General features: G+C 36.8%; 1 protein-coding gene and 1 long non-coding RNA gene across 7 annotated transcripts in view; one reads left to right on the top strand and one right to left on the bottom strand.

The window, feature by feature from the left end:
* LOC113251236 (uncharacterized) overlaps positions 1-23,153 on the top strand; it is a 573,820-nt gene that overhangs the window by 376,026 nt on the left and 174,641 nt on the right. For all 6 annotated transcript variants that reach the window (XM_057309344.1, XM_057309347.1, XM_057309351.1 and 3 more), the window contains one exon: positions 9,410-9,483. In XM_057309344.1, the coding sequence (XP_057165327.1) occupies positions 9,410-9,483 (74 nt within the window). The remainder of the gene's footprint in view (positions 1-9,409; positions 9,484-23,153) is intronic.
* The window catches only part of LOC130543177 (uncharacterized), a 28,895-nt gene continuing 15,501 nt past the window's right edge, over positions 9,760-23,153 (bottom strand). The window contains exon 3 of the long non-coding RNA XR_008958314.1: positions 9,760-10,163. This is a non-coding gene — a long non-coding RNA (uncharacterized LOC130543177). The remainder of the gene's footprint in view (positions 10,164-23,153) is intronic.

The following is a 23,153-nucleotide window of genomic DNA, read 5'->3' on the forward strand; positions in this document are numbered from 1 at the left end:
GTAGTGCACAGAGGATTGGAGGGCAGTGAAAATATTCTATATGATACTATAACGATGGACATATGTCATTCTGCTTTTGTACTTTTGTCTAAACCTATGGAAGGTACAACACAAAAAGCGATGTGAACTATAAACTTTGGGTATTTATGATATGTCAATGTAATTTCATTAATTGTAATAAATGTACCATCCTGATGGGAAGGCTACACGTGGGTGGGAATAGGGGAAATCTCTGTGCCTTCTCAACTTTGCTGTGAACCTAAAACTTCTCTAATAAACTTAAGTCATAAAGAACAGATTTTTTCTTAAAGTGCATGTCTTTAGGAACTAAAATTAGGGCTAGGGCTGAGGAAGGGCTTTAATTATTTAATTCATGCATTCCATTCAACAGAAACTTATTGAATACCAACTGTTTGCTAAACCTCATTTATTTTTTTTACTTTAACATTGTGAATATATTATATTAAGAAACATTAAAAATTGGAAAAGCTAAATAAAATAATAATGAAAAGAAGTGACAAATAGAATTTAATATTCATGGTATGAAAACCTCTTCTATAACTGGAAATGTTTTGAAAATTCATCTTTATGTAGATTCATAATGTATAACTTTGATTCTAGCTAAATTACTAGTTAAATTGCTTTGTCCCTGACTGACCAGAAAGACTCAAATTAGAGCATTCATTTTTACCCATGCTCTTCACTACTTCTCACTCTCTTTGTTCATTTAGCACTTACAACTAATCAAGTATTTCTGAAACTCAGAGCCTAAAGCAAGAGAGAAAAATCTTATGGCATAAGATTTGGATTGAGTATTTGTGCATTATTTATACAATCGTTTACTTCTAAAAATAATTAGAGGGCTTTTATAACTCTAAAATGAGATTGTTAAAAGAGAGAAAAGAGGGAGCAGAAATTATCTAGAAGAGGCAATTCTTGAAATACCTAAAGAACAGAACCCTACTCTGGCTTGTTTGCTGCAGTGCAAGCTGATAGGTCACAGATCAAATCAACCTTTTTGAGCTATGGCTACTTGCAGAAAGGATCCATGCAACATGCTTTACAAATATATCCAGGAAATGCACAGTAAGGAAAACATTTCCACCGGTATGCGTTAAGAAAGATGTTTGGGGAATTCTTCCATAATGAAGAAGATGAATTGGATCTTATTTCGGGTGTATTTGTGACCCACCCTTCCCAATTCCTTCCATTTTTATATAGAGAAGTTCCAAGCAGGGCATGAGATACCATGACAATAAACAGTTCTGCACAACAGAATCCCTCCCCTGTAGCAGTTAATATAATGAAATGGATCTCTATGAGGTCTGTTTATGCAGTTTTTCTCAGCTGTTTCCTTGGTAGAACTGAACTGTGGCTTAGCCTTTCATAACTTCTGGTCTGCCGTGAAAATTATCTCTAATCCACACTCACTCCTATCTCTACTCGGTAAACCAGGATTCATTAAAAACCAAACCTCCCTCCCAAATCCCCACCATGACCCTCCTTCCCAGTCTCCTGAGCGCTTTATGTTTACTTCATTCTTCTCTTGGTCTAGCAGCTAAAGAAAAAAATGTGAAGTTCTATTTGTAGGAAATTCACAATAATGTAAAAAATCAAAGTCCAAGTAAGAAGACTTTGTTTAGGGTCAGAGACAGAAACATTGTACAAATAGTAAAAAGCAGGTTGAGTTCACTTTATGCAATAGGTTTGCAGTATACTGTTTATTTCAATAGTTTTGGAGAAAACACTTTACCCTGATCTATATCAAGTACAGGGGAATCTTGCAATTACCATATGGAAATAATAGTCTAAATTAAGATTAAATGATGAGGATGAATATCTGAGCCATTAATAGAAACCAATTAGCATCCTCTCTTAATGAGCAGAATTTTTCACTAAGTCTTCCTGCTATAAAGCCAAGGATAGAAATGGAAATAACTGTATTGTGATAAGTGCAACTAGCTATTCTCGTTGGTAGAATAGGTTTAAAGTAATTGAAGAAACTAATTTACATTAATGCTATGCTAAAGGTAGTTCACAGAGAAATGGGAGCTCACGTTTGGTAGTAAAGGGCCCTGGCTGACACCAAGTTGCCTAGGATTGTATTCTTACTGCATTGTTTTCTGCGCGCTTGGGCTTCAATTTCCTGCAATGTAACATGGGGCAAAACATTACATGTCCACACAAGGTGGTTGTGAGGATTAGATGAATCAATACACATGAAGTGTCAGGCACATCATAAGTATTCATTAAACATTAGGTATAATAATTTCTTTTTCTGCATTTCACTTAGGATGCAAAATAATTAGCTGGGAAGAGATTTCTGCAGCCACTGAGTTCTACCTTGGGGGTCCACAGTAAATCTTATTTGTTAGCTGTTGCAAAACAGAAAGAGAAGCAAGATTTTTTTTAAAATCAATGTGTTGATTTTTTTATAAGATTTTATTTATTTGAGAGCGCGAGAGAGCAAGTGAGAGAGCACGAGCAGAGTGAGGGGCAGAGGGAGAAGCAGACTCCCTGCTGAGCAGGGAGCCTGATGCAGGGCTCAATCCCAGGACTCCAGGATCATGACCTGAGCAGAAGGCAGACACTTAACCGACTGAGCCACCCAGGTGCCCCCACTGTGTCGATTTTTTTTAAGTATAACTGACATACTATTACATCCTATTACTTTCAGGTGTATATCACAGTGATTTGAAACTTATATATATTATGATATGATCCCCACAATAAGTCTAGTTACCATCTATCAGCATACAGCCTTATTATAATATTATTTTCCTATATTTCCTATGTTGTACATTACATCCCCATTATTTATTTGTTTTATAACTGGAAATTTGTATGTCTTAATGCTCTTCACCTATTTTACCTGCCCCTCTCTGGTAATCAACAGTATGTTTCCTATAATGATGAGTTTGTTTCCATTTTGTTTGTTTTGTTTTTTAGAGTCCACATATAAGTGAAAACATGGTATTTTTCTTTGTCTGATTTATTTCCCTTAGCATAATACTTTTTAGGTCCACCTATGTTGTCACAAATGGCAAGATTTCATTCTTTTTTATGGCTGAGTAATATTCCATTGCATGCGTGTGCATGCCTGTGCATGTGTGTATACACATATATCACATTTTCTTTATCTCTTCTTCCATCCATGGATGCTTAGGGTGCTTCCATATCTTGGCTATTGTAAGTAATTCTGCATTGCACACAGGGTGCATATATTTCTTCAAATTACTATTTTCATTTTCATTAGATAGACACCCAGAAGTGGATATTCCCACTCACATTCTGGATCTTACAGTAGTTCTATTTTTAATGTTTTGAGGAACCTCCCTACTGTTTTCCACAGATGCTGTACTGGTTCACATTCTCACAAAGAGTATAAGGAGGTTCCCTTTTCTTCACATCCTCAACAACACTTGTTATTTCCTATCTTTTTTATTCTAGCCATTATGACAGGTGTGAGGTGAAATCTCCTTGTGGTTTTGATTTGCATTTCTCTGATAATTAGTGATGTTGAGCATCTCTTCACATGTCTATTGGCCGTCTGTATGTCTCTTTTGGAAAAAAATGTCTATTCAAGTCTTTTGTCCAATTTCTAACCAGGTTGTTTGGTTTTGGATATTAAGATATGTAAGTTATTTATATATTTTAGATATTAACTCCTTATCAGAGGTGTAATTTGCAAATATTTTCCTTTATTCAGTAGGTTGCTTTTTCATTTTGTTAATGGTTTTCTTCACTGTGCAGAAGCTTTTTTAGGTTATTGTAATCCCATTTATTTATTTTAGCTTTTTTTGCCCTTGCTTAAAGAGACTGGTCCAAAAAAACAATTGCTGGGACTAATATCAGAGCTTACTGTCTGTTTTCTTTCAGAAGTTTTATGGTTTCAGGTCTTACACTCAAGTCTTTAATCCATTTTGAATTTCTTTTTGTATATGATATAAGATAATGGTCCAGTTTCACTCTTTTGCATGCCCAGTTTTCCCAAAACCATTTATTGAAGAGACTATCTTTTCCCCATTGTATGTTCTTACTTTTCTTATCATTGATTAACTGAACATATATGTGTGGGTTTATTTCAGGGCTCTATTCTCATGCATTGATCTGTGTGTCTGTTTTCATGCCAGTACCACACTGTTTTGATTAGTGTAGCTTTGTAGCATAGTTTGAAATCAGGGAAATCAACTTTGTTCTTTCTCAAGATTGCTTTGGCTATTCGGAATCTTTTGTGGTTCCATAAAAAATCTAGGATTTTTCGTTCTAGGTCTGTGAAGGAAATGCCATTGAAATTTTGCTAAGGATTGTACTGAATCTGTAGATTGCTTTGGCTAGTATGGAAATTTTAACATTAGTTCTTCCAATCCATGAGCATAATATATCTTTCAATTTATTTGTGTTATCTTTGGTTTCTTTTATCAATGTTATAGTTTTCAAAGTACAAATCTTTCACCTCCTTGGTTAAATTTCATTCCTGGGTATTTTATTCTTTCTGGTGCTATTGAAAATGGAATGGTTTTCTTAGTTCTTCTTTCTGATAGCTCATTATTAGTGTACAGAAATGCAACTGATTTCTAGATATTAATATTGTATCCTGCAACTTTACTGAATTCACTTATTAGTCCTAATAGCTTTTGGTTGTCTTTAGGGTTTTCTATATATAGTATCATGTCATTTGCAAATAGTGATAATTTTATTTCTTCCTTTCCAATTTTGTTGCCTTCTTTTCTTTTTCTTGTGTGATTGCAGGGCTAGGATTTCTAGTACTATATAGAATAAAAGTGATGAGAGTGAGCATCCTTGTCTTATTCCTCATATTAGAAAGAAAGCTTTGGGGGCATCTGGGTGGCTCAGTCCATTAAGTGTCTCCCTTCAGCCAGGTCCTGGGATCAAGCCCCATATCAGGCTCCCTACTTAGTAGGAAGTCTGCTTCTCCCTCTCCCTCTGCCCTTCCTCCCCTGACTTGTGCTTGCTCTCTCTCTCAAATAAATAAAATAGAATAAAATAAAATCTTAAAAAAAAAGAAAGCTTTTAGCTTTTCACCGTTGAGTATGATGTTAGCTATGGGTTTGTTATATGTGGTCTTTATTATGTTGAGGTCCATTCTATCCATATCCACATTGTTGAGAGTTTTTGTCATAAATGCATGTTGAATTTTGGCAAATGCTTTTTCTGCATTTATTGAGATGATCATATGATATTATCCTTTGATTTGTTAATGTGATATATTGATTGATTTGTGAATGATGAACCATCCTTGCATCCGTGGAATAAATCCCATGTGATCATGGTATATGATCCTACTAATGTATTTTTGAAATCAGTTTGCTAATATTTTGTTGAGGGTATTTACATCTATGTTCATCAGAAATCTTGGCCTGTAGTTTTTGTGTATGTGGTGCCTTTGTCTGGTTTTGATATTAGGGTAATGCAAGCCTCATAAAATAAGTTTGGAAGCATTTCATCCTCTTCAATTTTTTGGAATAATTTGAGAAAAATAGGAATTAACTCTTCTTTAAATATCTGGTACAATTTGCCTGTGAAGCTATCTGGTCCTAGATTTTTGTTTTGAAGAGTTTTTAATTAGTAATTGCATTTTATTGCTTGTAATTCGTCTATTTAGATTTTCTATTTCTTCATGATTCAGTCTTCAAAGGTTGTGTGTTTGTAAGAATTTATACATTTCTTCAAAGTTTTCCAATTTTTTGGCATGTAATTGTTCATGGTAGTCTTTTACGATCCTTTGTGTTTCTCTGGTGTCAATTGTAACTTCCCTTTCATTTCTGATTTTATCGATTGATCCCTTTCTCTTTCTTGATGAGTCTGGCTAGAGGTTCAGTGATTTCATTTTTTCAGTGAACCAGTTCAGTGTCATTGATCTTTTTGATTGCTTTTGAGTATTTCATTTATTTTAATTTGATCTTTATTATTTCCTTTCTTTTACTGACTCTGGACTTTTTTTCTTCTTCTTCTAGTTCCTTTAGGTGTAAAGTTGTATTGTTTATTTGGTATTTTTCTTTTTTCTTGAGGGAAGTCTGTATTGCTATCAACTTCCCTCTTAGAACTGCTTTTATGATGTCTCATAGATTTTGGAAAATTGTGTTTTCATTTTTATTTGTCTCAAGGTATTTTTTAATTACCTCATTGACATATGATTGTTTAGTATGTTGTTTAGTCTCCACATGTTTCTCCATGTGTTTTTCTCAGTTTTCTTCTCTTGATGATTTCTAGTTGCATATTATGATGGTCAGAGGAGATGCTTGATATGACTTGTCTTCTTGAATTGATTGAGGCTTATGTTGCAACCTAACATGTGATTTATCTTGGAGAATGTTCCATGTGCACTTGAAAGAATATTCTGCAGTTTTTAGATAAAATGTTCTGTATATATCCATTAAGTCCATCTGGTATAAGTGTCATTTAAGGCCAATGTTTCCCTACTGATTTTCTTTCTGGATGATCTATCCATTGATGTGAGTGAGGTGTTAAGTCCTTTACTATTATTGTATCATGGTCAATTTCTCCTTTTAGATCTTTTTATACTTGTTGTATATATTTAGGTGCCCCTATGTTGGATGTGTAAATATTTATAAGTGTTATGTCCTCTTCTTGAATTAATCCCTTTATCATTATGTAATGCCCTTTTTGTGTTTTGTTTACAATTTTTGTTTTTAAAGTCTGTTTTGTCTCGGTATAGCTATCTCAGCTTTCTTTTCATTTCCATTTGCATGGAATATCTTTTTTCATCCCTTCACTTTCATTCTCTGTGTGTCTTAAATCTGAAGTGAGTCTCTTGTAGGTAACATATAAATGAGTCTTGTTATATAGGTATCTCAGTCTATTTAACTTGATAGTCACTGCATATGTTTATATGCATTCCAAAAGCAGTACATTTTTACTCCCCTCCAAGTTTTATGTTTTTGACACCATATTTTTATTTTGTTTATCCCTTAACTATTGTATTTATAGCTGATTTTACTACTTTTGTTTTTAATCTTTATACTTGCTTTTTAAGTGGCTATCCACTGCCTTTACTATATATTTACTTTTACCAGTAATATTTTTTTCATATATTTTATTTCTAGTTATGGCCTTTTTCCCCCACTTACAGAAGACCTTTAACGTTTCCTATAAGTCTGGTTTGGTGGTGATGAACTCTTAGTTTTATCTGCCTGGGAAACTCTTTATCTCACCTTCAACTCTGAATGATGATGTTACTTGGTAGAGTATTCTTAGTTGTATTTTCTTTTTCCTTTCAGCATGTCAAATATATCCTGCCACTCTCTTCTGTCCTGTGAAATTTTTTTGAAAAGTCAACTGATAGTCTTATGGGTTTTTTGTATGTGATTCTTTATTGTTCTCTTGCTGCCTTTAAGACTGTCTTCTTTCATAAGTTTACATACTATAACATTTATGTGTTCAAAGTATACAGTTAAGTAGTTTTTAGTATAATTACAGAATTCTTTAACTTTTATCATTTTAGTTATGGTGTGGATCTCTTTGGGTTCATCTTGTTTTGGGAGTCTCTGTGTTTCGTGGAACTGAGTATCTATTTCCTTCCCCAGGTTAGGAAATTTTTCAGCCATTATTTCTTCAAATAAGTTTTCTGCCCCTCTTTTTATCTCTTCTCCTTCTGGGATCCAAAATGTAAATGTAAATGTGCTTGGTGTTGTCACAGAGGTCTCTTAAATTATTCTTATTTTTTATAGTTATATTTTCTTTCTGCTGTTCTGATTAGGTAATTTCCACTATTCTGCTTTCCAGATTGTTGATCTGTTCTTCTGTATAAACTAATTTGCTATCGATTCCCTCTAGTGTATTTTTCATTTAAGTTATTGTATTCTTTTTTTTTTAAAAAGATTTTATTTATTTATTTGACAGAGATAGAGACAGCCAGCGAGAGAGGGAACACAAGCAGAGGGAGTGGGAGAGGAAGAAGCAGGCTCACAGCAGAGGAGCCTGATGTGGGGCTCGATCCCATAACACCGGGATCACGCCCTGAGCCGAAGGCAGACGCTTAACCGCTGTGCCACCCAGACACCCCAAGTTATTGTATTCTTCAACTCTGATTTATTCTTCTTATGTTTTCTAACTCTTTTTGAAGTTCTTACTGTGTTCCTCCACTCTTTTTTCTAAGTTCAGTGAACATCTTTATGACCATTACTTTAAACACTATCAGGCAAATTACTTTTCTCTACTTCATTAGGGTTATTTTTCCCCCAAGGGTTTTATCCTTTTTTGGAACATACTCCTCTGTCTCCTCATTTTGTTTGATTTTCTGTGTTTGTTTCCATGAATTAGGTGGAATAGATACCTATTCCAGTCTTGAAGGAATGTCATTGTGTTGGAGTGCCCTGTGTGTAAACTGTGTGTGCCTGGCAGCTTTGACAGGCAGGCTAGAGCTGGAACAGGCATCGGCCAGGGAGTCCAGGGCATGCTGTACCAGGGCCATCTTGACGGGACAGCTGGAGCTTGGGCTGATGTGGGCAGGGGTCCCAGGGTTCATGGCACCAGAGCTACAATGGGCGGGGCAGTCAGCTGGAGCTGGTATGGGCTAGGAGCCCAGGGTATACTGAGGTAGCTCTAACAGGCTGCCTAGAGTGCTTGGACTCTGCTCCCATCCAACTGTCAAGTTGGAAAGGAACTAAAAAGTGGTAACCACTAGTGCCTCTGACCCCAAAACAAGTTCCAGGAGTTCTCTGCCCATTTCATGAACACTCTAGGATTAGTAAATGGATTTCTTTCATTTACAGTCTAATTGCCCTTTAAACTGCTTTTTTGTTCCTTCTGTACCCCAGGGCAGGCAAGTCTATGCACAGACCCCTCAGTGATATCACTCCCTACTCCAGGTCACCATGTTGGAGATGGGGTTCCCATCATTATTATGTTTCCTTCTCTCCTGTTCTCTATATGGTTTCTTTATTGTTTGCTGTGCAGAAGCTGTTCAATCAGTCCTCAGTTCTTCAGGAGCAATTGTATATATGTAGATATAAGTTCATAAATTCAGTGTGTCCATAAGAGGACTTGAATTCAGGGTCCTCCTACACTGCCATCTTGGAACCTCTCCAATGTGTTGTTTTTTATTGCCCTGTTTCTCTGGCATCCTAGAATACCACATAGATATAACAGTAGAAGGACTTATGTGAAGGTCAGAAGTAATCTTCACTTTCTCATACTGAAAATGACTGATTTTTTTGGGCGGGGGGAGTGTGTTATATTCTAATGATCTAATTTAATATGTCAAGTCAGCGGGCCAAAGTCAGTCAAGAACCAATTGTTAATAGTTAAGAGTTTTGCAAGCTGGTTGTTAAACTATTGATAACTTGAAATCAATCATGATGGGAGTATTTGCACCACAGAGATCTGTAAATGCTATAAATTGGGTCATTTTTTTTTCTCCCCATAGAGCCCATTTATCAGCACATCACTGAGTACCTGTGTCGTGTACAACACAAGGAAGGAAATGAGGATGCTTCAAAGGTAGTGGCTTTTTCTTTTTGAAGCATGTTTCCATCTTATCTAAATAATCTTCCCACCAATTGTATGACAGTGACAGAGTATCTTTATTATTCTGCTTTACATACTTGAAAACTGAAATAATGATGCATAGTCATTAATAATGAAAAGTAATGTCTATCAGGATAAAACCAGGACTAAAACCTAGGCTTCCTGACGTACCACATATTTATTCTATTCTGGTTTTGAGATACAGCATCATAGGATTTCACTTTTTGCAATTTAGGACTTCCAATTAATTTTAAGAGATGCTATGATATTTTCTAACAAAAGAAAGAAGTCATTAGAATTAAATATTCCATGTATCACTTAGTGGGGAGTGCTTGGAAATGAGGAAAAAGTCGAAGCTATGGTAAATATTTCCTACAGATGTATTAATTTGTCAACATTCAGTGAATCCTCTGCTGGTTGCCTTTGGGTATAGAAAAAGGGTGTCATATGATAATTGTCTTTCTCTGCTTGACTTATTTCACTTAGCATTATCTCCTCCAGTGCCGTCCATGTTGTAGCAAATGTTGAGAACTCATTCCTTCTGATAGCTGAGTAATATTCCATTGTATATATGGACCACAACTTCTTAATCCAGTCATCTGTTGAAGGGCATCTCGGTTCATATAATTTCTCTCATCTATGGAACATAAGAACTAGGAAGATCGGTAGGGGAAGAAAGGGATAAAGAAAGGGGGGTAATCAGAAGGGGGAATGAAGCATGAGAGACTATGGACTCTGAGAAACAAACTGAGGGCTTCAGAGGGGAGGGGGTAGGGGAACGGGATAGACTGGTGATGGGTAGTAAGGAGGGCACGTATTTCATGGTGCACTGGGTGTTATACGCAACTAATGAATCATCGAACTTTACATCAGAAACCAGGGATGTACTGTATGGTGACTAACATAATATAATAAAAAAACATTAAAAAAAAAGAAAAGAAAAAGAAAAAGGGTATCAAAGAAATGGAATGTGTACATGTTTCCCTGAGAAAGATTTCATTATGATTAAGAATCCTGAACAGACATGAAATGCTTAAGAATGTTTATAAAGCAAAATAACAACAAATGAAATGCAGTTTTGTTCAAACTGGGAACCTGTGCACTGAGAGGTTGATCAAAGGAGGCCTCCTGGAAGGAGAGGATTTTGAGATGTGCTTTTCAGGAATTGTCAGCCAAATCTGAATTGCTGAAGATGACAGGGAGGATATTGACACCTGGTGTGCTAGAGCAGCTAAGCAAGGACTTCATTCCCCAAAAGGATTTCCAGCCTTCAGGACATTGCTCTAGATAATGGTATCTCTTCTAGAGATGGGGAGAGGCAGCTCAAACCAGACAATTTTATTATACCTTTTCCAGTCTGGTAAGAGAACCAAGGTTGAAAATTAGTAACAAAATAGGGGCGCCTGGGTATCTCAGTCATTAAGCATCTGCCTTCAGCTCAAGGCGTGATCCCAGCATTCTGGGATCAAGCCCCACATCAGGCTCCTCCACTGGGAGCCTCCTTCTTCCTCTCCCACTCCCCCTGTTTGTGTTCCCTCTCTCGCTGGCTGTCTCTCTCTGTCAAATAAATAAATAAAATCTAAAAAAAAAAAAAAAAAAAAAAGAAAATTAATAACAAAATAGATTGAAGCCTAGGATTTTCATTTTCCTTTCCACCACTTTCCTTAGTCATTCCAGTCATTTCCTTTTGACATTCCAGTACATAAATCAGGTATGAAAATATCTGAGAAAATTTTCCTATTGTTTTCTCTAAAGCTACATGATATATTGTTGTACCACAATTAACAAAAACCTAGTAGACAAATATCTAAACCCATAAACCAAATGGATCAGGGTATGGTTATTTGCATCACACAGTCTTTCATTTTATAAAAGGATTCACTATTGTTTTATTAATTCATTTTTTATGTAGACATTTGTTAAGTGCAGCCTATATTTTAGGCACTATAGACACAAGGTTGTATAAAACAGTATCCCCTGCCCTCACAGATCTCAGAGTATACAAGAGGAGACCAGCATGTTCTGGCGTAATTATAGTCACACTTGATGTAGAAAAATGTTGGGGTTTGGAGCCGACAGCCAAGAAAGAATTTTTGAGACATCTTTGGTGCAAAAATGTTTTATTAAAGCACAGGGACAGGACCCATGGGCAGAAAGAGCTGCAGTGGTGTGACGAGTGACTGATTATATGCTTTCAAGTTGGGAGGGGGTTAGGAACAGTACAAGCCTCCAAGGTATTTTGGAAACAAGGTTTCCAGGATCCTGAGGGGACTAACTATTATTAGGAAAAAGTCATTTGTTAGTGTTTAGTAAAAACTCAGTCAAGAGGCTCTTCAGATGTGTATCAATGGGCTTGGAGGATGATGGCTAACATTTATCTTAAGGGTAGAGATAAAGGAAGCCTCCAAAGGAATTTTCGTATGTTAAAGAAGACTTAGAGGATCCTGGGGGGGTTGGGATAAGATTGCCTCTTGACTTTAGCAAAGTATTAACATCCAGGCAGCTGAGCTCCGAGAGGAATGTCACTCTCTTTTTTTTTATAATAATATTTTTTTATTATATTATGTTAGTCACCATACAGTACATCCCTGGTTTTTGATGTAAAGTTCGATGATTCATTAGTTGCGTATAACACCCAGTGCACCATGCAATACGTGCCCTCCTTACTACCCATCACCAGCCTGTCCCATTCCCCTACCCCCCTCCCCTCAGAAGCCCTCAGTTTGTTTCTCAGAGTTCATAGTCTCTCATGCTTCATTCACTCTGACTCTTTCGAGAACTTGTCAATGGGCTATATGTCGTAAGGAAATTTAATTTTTCTTTTGCCTTTGTTTTCCACATTAACACCCAATGGTTATAATAGAAGTTCAAACACCATAGGAATACAATGATTAAGACAGTTAACTATTGCAGATGTTGGGCAAGTCTATAAACAGAAAGTGATGATTCAAGTGGAAATGAATGGGTTCACCAGACAAAAAAGGAGAGCTTTCCTAAAGGATGACAAAACAGAAAAGCAAGTATTAAAAAAAAAAAATTGATGTGTTGCCATGGTTTCCACTGTGTTCATGGTGTTCCAATCTAGACCACTTAGGTATAATAATCAAAGGGCTCATGTGATATTAGGAATAATCCTCACTTTATGTCACAGGAGTAAAAAGTGATTGTTGTGATTATAATTGGAGTGGGCAAATTGAAGTTTCTGGAGACAGATTAGGTATACGTGATGATAAATCACTGAACATTTTCAGCAGGAACAAGAATGGTATGCTCTGATTTATACCTCTTTAAAAAGGTCATTTTATGATATAGAGGATGGATTGAAGGGTAGGATTCTTTAAATAGAACCTTCCTTATTACATTCAAAACGTAATTTTGTTTACAAAAGTTCTACTTGCATAGAGCAAACCCTTAACCCATCCTCTGTAGCAAGTGGGCCATACCTCAGATATGGCAGGTGAAGTCCAAAAAACACAAATGTTTTGATGCCATGACCTTCTATTTTTCAGTGACACAAAGCAGTTCTGCTTAGAACAGTGGTCCAAAATTTAAGCTTGATAAACTATGATTGATCTCATGCCACCTGCACCATAAATATTTTCAAAATATCAAAACAATGGCTCCAAATAGTTCAGATGTATAAATTCCCAGTTATTTATCTTCCATTTCTCGACCAAAAATTTTAAGGTTGTGAAACCTTAAGGTTGCCCCTTCCCTTGCTTTGAGATGTTGCCAATTAAAGCTGAATTATCTGCAAAACTGGCATAGGATTTACTTCATAGAATAAATAAAGGAAAGCTTATAAGGAAATGTCTCAAAATGAGGACTCAATACAAACTATGTAGGCTCTACATATTTTTTCCAAGGAATTTTGAAATTGAGCTCAGAGTTTACTTCTCTTGGCTAGCATCCTGCTGAGTTAATAACTTTCAAATTTAGAAAAAATAATTAAACAAAACTGTTTCTGGGGGTACTGTAAAGGACTGAAGAAATCCATGATTATTCAAATTAATGCTCTGGAACACTTGCTGATATAGCCAGGGATAATGGCAGGCAGTTGTTTTTTCCTTGTATTTTAAATCATCTTAATTTGGAAATCATCTTTTGGCATTTATAAATCCAATTCTACTGGGTCAACATAGCACATTACTATTCTTTTTTTCATTTTTTACTTTTAAAAAAGGTGAAAGACTTTATAAAACTCAATCTCAAACTTCTTGAACCAAAAAATCCAGGAAAATGATGCCCTGCCTGCCATTTATAAATAACCAGGTAGATCTGAAAATCAGTTAACTCTATTTCTTTTGTCTTCTGTTGTTAACATATCTTTATACTTAGCCAAGGACAGGAGGAAGAGTGGCAATGGCAGTTTATCTAGGGTTGACTCAGACTATAGACGAAAAATTTTTTGCCATTGACTTTTAGAAAAATAGATCTATCTGTAAGCCTGCTTGCATTTGTAATTTCATTTCAGTCACAGTTTGATTTAGCACAGCTCACTTGACATTAGGCTGTGACCAATTCTTTCAAGACCTTAAAGCTGCTGAGCCTTTGTTGCCCAGGAACTCAGGAGACCATCCAGGTGGATGGATTGCAAATTGTCAGTGATGTCGAGGGTGGTGGGAAAGCAGTAGCCTGGTCTACATAATTGTTCAAATCATTATCTTAAAACACTATTTCAGTGCTTCTTATTGGATCAAGACTAAATTCTCTACCCTAGGATCTAATCCAGTCAATGTACAGGCCTCACTCTCTCTCTCAGGACTTCTCTCTGGCTCTTCCCTATTGCCAACCCTCTTGCCAGCTAGTGACCTGTGGTTTGCCTATTTCTTTACTATTATGGCCCATATTTGGTACCTTTGATTTGTTGCTCATATCCAACCTATGATACTCTCTTAAATTCTCTCCGTTAAACTAAATCCTCAATTTTCTTCAAGACTCACACCTTAAAAATCACCTTAACATGCTTACGCCATCCCTCAAAGGTATTTTGGTAGCCATCAAGGCAGAAAATATAATACTCTAAACCCTTTATCATGTATTTTTAGTCTTTTCATTCATGTATCATAGGGCTTCATAACTGGAAAGGACTCTAGAGATTGTTTATAAAAGGGGATGGTGAGGTGCAGAAAGATTGAGGGATTTTTCCAGCTATAGTTAAGTGCAGTAAGGACTGATGTTCCTGAAGATAGTCTTGAGACCTAGTGATATCATGAGATGACCTTACAATCATCAAAGGATGAGAGGCTTGTGTTTATTACAGCTTCATAATTATATCTGAATCTCAGAAAACAAGCATTCCAGGTAATTCTTATGTGACATCTCCCAGTCCTGCAGCATAGATATCCCTCAGAACATCACATTATGTGCTCACTCCAAGAGCAGACAGAATGTGTTATATTTTGGGAAATTTCCACAGTTGTTTTGTATAGATTAAGGTTCCACTTTCACTTTCCCATAGCAACCGTTTCCTTTTGCAGAGCAAATATCTACCATTTTTATAATTGAATTGGACTGTAATTATCATATTATTATAATAATGATATTATAATTGGATTATAAAATCATGAGGGCAGGGACTAGGATTGTTTTGTATCATTATATCCCTGTGTCTAGAACAATGCTTTGAACACAGAAAGTATTAAAAAAATGTTGAATGAATGACTGCTTATGCCTTTTTTCCAACTTAAATGTACAGTCTACAGGACAGGTTATAGTTCTTGTTGGCTTAAAACAATTAATTTAAAGCTTAATCAAGATTTTTAAATAAAAATCTACTAGAACATGAGTCACACACTTAAATGCCCCTATAGATGCAAGCCGGGAGCACAAGTGAGCAAAGCTAGGCTGGGTGTGAGAAATACAGCACAACAGTGCAAGCACAATATTAGAAAAGGATAGTAATAATGATCAGAAGTGTGACAAACAGCATAAGTCTCATCCAAACTGGCTGATTATTGCCATGTCAGAATGGAAACCCAGTGATTTTTATAGAGAGGCTAAGATTCAGATTTTATTATAAAATATAACAATATTAAAATATTGATAATTAATTTTAGAAGAAAAACACTTGGGGCGCCTGGGTGGCACAGCGGTTAAGCGTCTGCCTTCGGCTCAGGGCGTGATCCCGGCGTTATGGGATCGAGCCCCACGTCAGGCTCTTCCGCTATGAGCCTGCTTCTTCCTCTCCCACTCCCCCTGCTTGTGTTCCCTCTCTCGCTGGCTGTCTCTATCTCTGTCGAATAAATAAATAAAATCTTAAAAAAAAAATAAAGAAAAACACTTCATGGACTAATCTTTCTGTGGATAGCCCAGTGGCTGTCAATTCCTAGACTTCTGCTCTAAAATCAAAGGAACATACCTGGGCAGCTCTGTATGGGTAATTGAACCTAGTACTTCCTGTCTTTCCTGTTGGGACCTCCAGTAGTATGTGGACAGCATCATGCTCTAAACATCATGCCATCATGAGAATCAGATGAATAGAGCCCTTTACTCCAATCCAGGATGTACAAGGGCCAAGAAGAGATAGCACAGATGTATACTGCTGGCAGGCTTTGCAGCTTCACAAGCCAGTAATTGACTTGACATTTTTAAAATAGGAAAGCAACAAGACTTATGCACTCTAAATTGACCATGAAATGCTCTCGAAGCAAAATTACCACCAAGCCTGTCTGAAACATATTCCCAGAAAAATAGGAAGGGGGAGGACTAAGATGGGAGAAGTTACTTTCTTAAGCTTACAGATTCTGGTTTGCCTACATATTTGAGAAAATTCTTATAAAAGTAGTACGTGATTTGATCGAGATCTTTTGTATGTAATACAGAAGGGCATGTGCACAAGAAAGGGTTTTTCATAAGAATGATATAGTTTAGAACATACAGTATATTACCTGTTATACAGCATTATACAGCAGGCCGTGCCTTCATGAACCAAAACAGTCAGTTTTCAACTAGAGAAAGTTAGTCATGTCTCTTACTTGTATGGGAACCCATATTTTTTTTAAATGAAGACAAACAAACAAAACCACTCAAATGGCTAACACACACACACACACACACACACACACCATGAGCTAGGTGAATACAATTGTTTTGTTAAAAACAGAATTTCATCAAACTGCCTTGTGTGTACATGGGCCTAAAAATGATATTCATTCAACTGCAAGTTCATTGATCAGCCCAGTGTGAAATGGAGAAAGTTGGCTGTCAGAAATAGCATCCTGTGGAAGGGAAGTTAGAAAGAATCTACTGACTGTGCTCACGTTTGGCTGGCTGGCGCAGCATGCTGCCATCACTCATTCAGCATCCTTTTGAGCTCCTGCTGTGTGCAAGACACTGTGTGGACACCAACACGCATCTCTCACCCCATCTTGCCTTCAAGTTGCTCCAGAGACATTCATTTTCAAGATTAGGCACGTAAGGTACACTGCTCCTCAAGCGAAGAATGTAATCATTTCAAATATAGTGACATTTTCTCTGATCCTACTGGGTATTATTTGACAAACAACACATAGGCAGTCTCAGCACAAACCCAGGGAACAGATACTTTTCGTGAAATAGCTGAGCTGGGACTCAGTCTCACCATCTCTCTCCTGACCAGGTGCTTTCTGCTCTTCCTCTGAGCCTCTCTGCCTCAGACACCAACAGCAGCCATTTGTTTCCCAGATGGCCAATTTCCAGCTTTTGAGTTAGCGGGAGATATGAGAGCATTAAACTAGAAAGAATTTTCAAAACATGAATCCAATATCCTGGTTCTACATTACCTTATGCAACTCACTTAACCTTTCCTGGACTTGGTTTCCCTTCTGTAAAATAATTAGATAATATCTGCCCATCTAAGCACAGAGAACTATAATGAGAATAACAGGAATTTACACACATGAAGTCAAAATATACAACTTATCCAGCAGAAATAAACTTTCTTAACTCAGAATTCCCTATCAGTATTTACCTGGTTTTGCTCACTCCAGTTTCTTAATGACTGCTTGTAAAGTAGGGGATTCAAATCTACCTATATAGAGCAGGTGTTCTTTAAGATGACAAAAATAACAAAAGACATCTTATTGGAAATGACCAACTTTGTTCTGGGATTAAAGTATACCATTTACCTTTCATATTTATATACAAAGAACTGGGTTCAGATATCATTCCCTAGTTTACTCCCACTAAGGAATTTGTTGTAACCATAACCAGTAGGGCTAAAAGATGATTTCTGGTCTGCTCTAGTCTTTGTCTCTGAAGTTACAAACTGAGGCATCATCTCTCACTCCCCATCACCAGTCCATCAGTTCTGCCTCTCCTCTCTGCCTCTCCTGTCTCCTCTCCTGAATCAGTAAAACTGCCTCAGTCCAGTCTGGATCTCCTTCCTCTATCATCTGGATTATTGCACTGACCTCCACACTGGTCTCCTTGCTCTAGGCTTGCTCTGCTCCAATCCTTTCATCACACAACCACTCTAATTCTCTTCCTAAGGGACACATTTGACCAGGCCACAGCCCTGCTCAAAACCCTTCAGTGACCTTCCATTGCCTTCATATGTAAGACTAAGCTCTCTACCTAGCTTTCAAACCCCTCCCCCTGCCTCCTTTCCTGTTTATCATCTTAATCATGCCACTATATCCCCTTTTGCTTTTAGGCCCTCCCATGTTCTATTATTCTCTCAGCCTGTGATGCTATTTTTTCCCCAATCCACATGACATCAGTATGTGACTGAGCAAAATCCTAGTCATCCAGCTTAAGTTTCACTTCCTCACAGGACCCTGCTGAATTCCCAAAATGGGTTACAGCACCCTTCTCTTTCCCTGTAGTAGTAGTCATTATTGTGTAATGTCTGTCCTCCCCCCTAGAGATGGGATCTACTTCATATAGCACTATATCCCCACTGCCTAGCACAGTGAGGAACGCATACTAAAATCTCAGCAACATTTACTGATAGAGTAAATAAATGACTGAGAGAGTTAATATCCCATGCTGTTATTTCCCCCACTCCCCACCCCTAGGCTACCTGTAGTATACTATGTTATCTACTTCTTTTTTAGGGCTTTTATTTGTAATCACATATAGTTCTTAATTTTGCTTATGTTTGATAAATAGTGTGTAAGTACTGATTTTGTCTGCCGATTTCCATTCGTAGCTATACCTCACTGTACCCTCCACTTCTCAGTTTGCACTGTGAAATATTAGCATTCAGTTCCAAAACAAAGAGCTAGATATATATCTAATCATATTCAAAATCTCTAAGCCATTTTGGTAAATAAAGCAAGTTTTAAAAAATACTTCCACTAAAAAACACAATATATTCCCACAGGGCTATATTAAGAAATTTGAAGAGCACCTGGGTGGCTCAGTCAGTTAAGCATCTACCTTTGGTTCAGGTCGTGATCCCAGGGTCCTGGGATCGAGTCCCACATTGGCCTCCCTGCTCTGTGGGGAGCCTGCTTCTCCCTCTTCCTCTGCCTCTCTCTCTCAGTCTCTCAGGAGTAAACAAATAAAATCTTAAAAAAAAAGAAATTTGAAGGCCCTAGACAATCTTAAATTTTGAAGGCACTGGTCCACCTAATTTAGTATATATTTCTCCAATTAAGTATAAAAATTTGTTGCAAAAATTAGGAAGGCTTTTTCTAATTTTGCTTTTGGAAAGATTTGGTTACATGTAATTTATTTAATTTGTAATTAGCTATTATTTTCAGTAATGATCATTCATACTTGGGAATATTTGTGAAATGACAAAACCTAACCTACCTATCGTCTTCAAATGCAGTGACTTATTAATGTTAGTCATTCATCACTTATATATATAAAGTAGGGATAGAGGGAACATACCTCAATATCATAAAGGCCATAAACAAAAGAACCACAGCTAATATAATCCTCAATGGCCAAAAACTGAGAGCTTATCCTCAGCAGTCAGGAACAAGTCAAGGATGTCCCCTTTCACTATTGTTATTTAACATAACGCTGCAAATCCTACCCTCAGCAATCAGACAACAGAAAAAAATAAAAGTCATTCAAATCAGCAAGGACTAAATCAAACTTTCACTATTCGCAGATGACATGATACTTGATGTAGAAAACCTGAGAAACTCCACCAAAATATTGCTAGAACTGATACTGAATTCAGTAAAGTCACAGGATACAAAATCAATGTGTAAAAGTCTGTTGCATTTCTATACACCAATAATGAAACAGCAGAAAGAGAAGTCAAGGGATCAATCCCATTTATAATTGCTCCCAAAACCATAAGATACTTAGGGATAAACCTAACCAAAGAAGTAAAAAGTCTGTACTCTGAAAACTATAGAACAGTGATGAAAGAAATCGAAGATGAAGAAATGGAAAAACATTCCATGCTCATGGATTGGAAGAACAAATATTTTTAAATCCCTGTATTACCCAAAGCAATCTACACATTTAATGTAATCCCTATCAAAATACCACCGGCATTTTTCACAAAACTAGAACAAATAATCCTAAAATTTGTATCGAACCACAAACGGCCCCAAATAGCCAAAGCAATCTTGAAAAAGAAAAAGCTGGAGGCATCACAACTTTGGACTTCAAGCTCTACTACAGAGCTGTAGTGATCAAGACAGTATGCTACTGTCACAAAAACAGACACATAGATCAATGGAACAGAATAGAGAACCCAGAAATGGACCCACAGAAAGCACCTTCCCTTGCACCGTTGGTGGGAATGCAAACTGGTACAGCCACTCTGGAAAACAATACGGATGTTCCTTAAAAAGTTAAAAATAGAACTATCCTACAATCCAGCAATTACACTACTAAGTATTTAAACATTATTTTTCAATTGTGTAGTTTTCTTTTTATTCTTTAGAGGCAATAAAACAATTTAGGACTTAAATATTTTAAAGGCCCCTGAAAAGTGAGTATTAGTTACCATGCTTATCATGCCCAATGGATCAAAGGGCTGTACAGCTCTAGGTTTAACTGTAGATGGAAGCACACAGAAGAAATAAAAGTCTGGAATTATATACAAGGAACTAACAGTGATTTGTTCTAGGAAGGGAATTATGATTGGAATTGGAGGATTGAGGGATACTAGCTTAATTCATAAGCCTAAATTTTGCACGGAGAATATGTTCCTCTATTACTTTGAAAATACAACTTGAAAGGGAACTTAATATTATTTTTTAATTAAATATAAAAAGACTTGAGTAAGAGATGTCATAGACACTAAGGATTTTCAAGTAGATATGAGTATTTTTTAATGATGGAAATATTTCTAAACCTATTTTTACCAGGCTATAATATATTTGGGCAGATGAAATAGTGCTGATTTTTTATAAAATAAGTAGAAAGTCTCCAAGATAATTGTCCAAGAACTTCACCGTAGTATCTGACTGTATCAGGTACTCTTGGAATGGATAATTCAATACATAACTTTTGTAATAAATCTTCCCCATTCATTTTTTTTAAAGATTTTATTTATTTATTCGACAGAGATAGAGACAGCCAGCGAGAGAGGGAACACAAGCAGGGGGAGTGGGAGAGGAAGAAGCAGGCTCACAGCAGAAGAGCCTGATGTGGGGCTCGATCCCACAATGCCGGGATCACGCCCTGAGCCGAAGGCAGACGCTTAACCGCTGTGCCACCCAGGCGCCCCTAAATCTTCCCCATTGTTAATATCTGATTTTGTAGCTTCTAGATACATATAATGGAAAAAAAATTGATATGAAACTTCTGGTATTAAAACGATGATACTCCAGAAGTAAAAATAAGTAGACTATGTTTCATGTTACTTTGCAGTAGTTTGGTTTAACCTCAGCATTTATTCCAAGACCTGGGTCAGTTGCAAAGGTTTTTCTAAGGACACTAAACCAAAGGGTATGTTACCACAGAGGAAAGTGTGGAAATTTCATGTAACAGGACCCCATTCTTTCAACATATATTTTAATAATTACTTTTGCTGACATTTGCAAGCAAACATGGGGTATTTAAATAAAAGCATATAAAGTGCATATCTTTTTTTTCTATCAGTACTTTATTCATTTTTAATTTTTTAAAGATTTTATTTATTTATTTGAGAGAGAGAGATCAGTGGGAGAGGGAGAACATGAGTCAGGGGGTGAAGGGTGGAGGGAGAGGGAGAAGCAGACTCCCCGCTGAGCAGGAAGCACCACATGGGGCTCCATTCCAGGACTCGGGGATCATGACCTGAGCCAAGGGCAGACGTTTAACCAACTGAGTCACCCAGTGCCCCTAACTTTTTTTTGTTTTTTTAGAGAAAAATAGAGAGCATGAGCAGGGGGAGGGGCAGAGGAAGAGGGAAAATCCCAAGCCAGCTCTGTGCTGAGTGTGGAGCCTAACATGGGACTTGATCCCATGACCCTGAGATCATGACTGAGCCAAAATCAAGAGCTGGGTGTTTAACCGACTGAGCCACCCAGGCACCCCGTACTTTTTTTTTTTTTTTTTTAATTTAAGTTTAGTTGACATACATTATATTACTTTCAGGTATACAACGTAGTGATTTGACAACTCTATACATTATGTAGTGCTCACCATGATAAGTGTAGCTATCATCTGTCACCATACAATGTTACTAAAATATTATTGACTATATTCCCTATGCTGTACTTTTCATCCCCATGACTCATTTATTTTATAACTGGAATTTTGTCCTTCTTAATCCCCTTCACCTATTTTGCCAATACCCCAACCCCAGCCTGGGTGTCTGGGTGCTGCTGGCAGCTACCAGTTTGTTCTCTGTATTTATGAGTCTGTTTCTGTTTGCTTTGTTCTGTTGTTTGGATGCCACATATAAGTCATATGATTTTTGTCTTTCTCTGTGTGAGACTTATTTCACTTAGCATGACATCCTCTAGGTCCATCCATATTGTTGCAAATGGCAAGATTTCATTATTTTTTATGGCTGAGTAATATTTCATTGTATGCATTTATAACATCTTCTTTATCAATTTATCTATCATTGAACACTTTATGTTTCTTTCATATCTTGGCTATTGTAAGTAATGCTATAATAAACATAGGAGTGAGTAGTGTTTTCATTTTCTTTGAGTAAATACCCAGCATTGGAATTACTGAATTGTATGGTATTTTTAGTATTAGTTTTTTAAGAAACCTCCATACTGTTTTTCACAGTGGCTGCACCAATTTATATTCTCACCAGCAGTGCATGATGGTTCCCTTTTCTCTAAATCTTTCCCAAGACTCGTTATTTCTTGTCTTTTTTTATTCTAGCCATTCTGACTGGTATGAGGTGATATCTCATTGTGGTTCTGATTTGCATTTCCCTAATGATTAGTGATGTTGAGCATCTTTTCATGTCTGTTGGACATTTAAATATCTTCTTTGAAAAAATGTCTGTTGAGGTTCTCTGCCCATTTTAATTGGATTCTTTGGCTTTTTTGGTGTTGAGCTGGATGAGTTCTTTATGTACTTTGGAAAATAACCCCTCATCAGGTATATTATTTGCAAATATCTTCTCTCATTCAGTAAGTTGCCTTTGGGGGGGGGTTAGATGGCTTCCTTCACTATGCAAAAGCTTTTTAGTTTGATGTAGTGCTAGTAGTTAATTTTGCTTTTGTTTTTCTTGCCTGAGGAAACATATTCAGAAATCTGTTGCTAAGGCCAATGTCTAAGAGGTTACTACCTATGTT

Source organism: Ursus arctos, unplaced genomic scaffold (genome assembly GCF_023065955.2).
Source record: "Ursus arctos isolate Adak ecotype North America unplaced genomic scaffold, UrsArc2.0 scaffold_10, whole genome shotgun sequence".
In the NCBI taxonomy this organism is placed as follows: Eukaryota; Metazoa; Chordata; class Mammalia; order Carnivora; family Ursidae; genus Ursus; species Ursus arctos.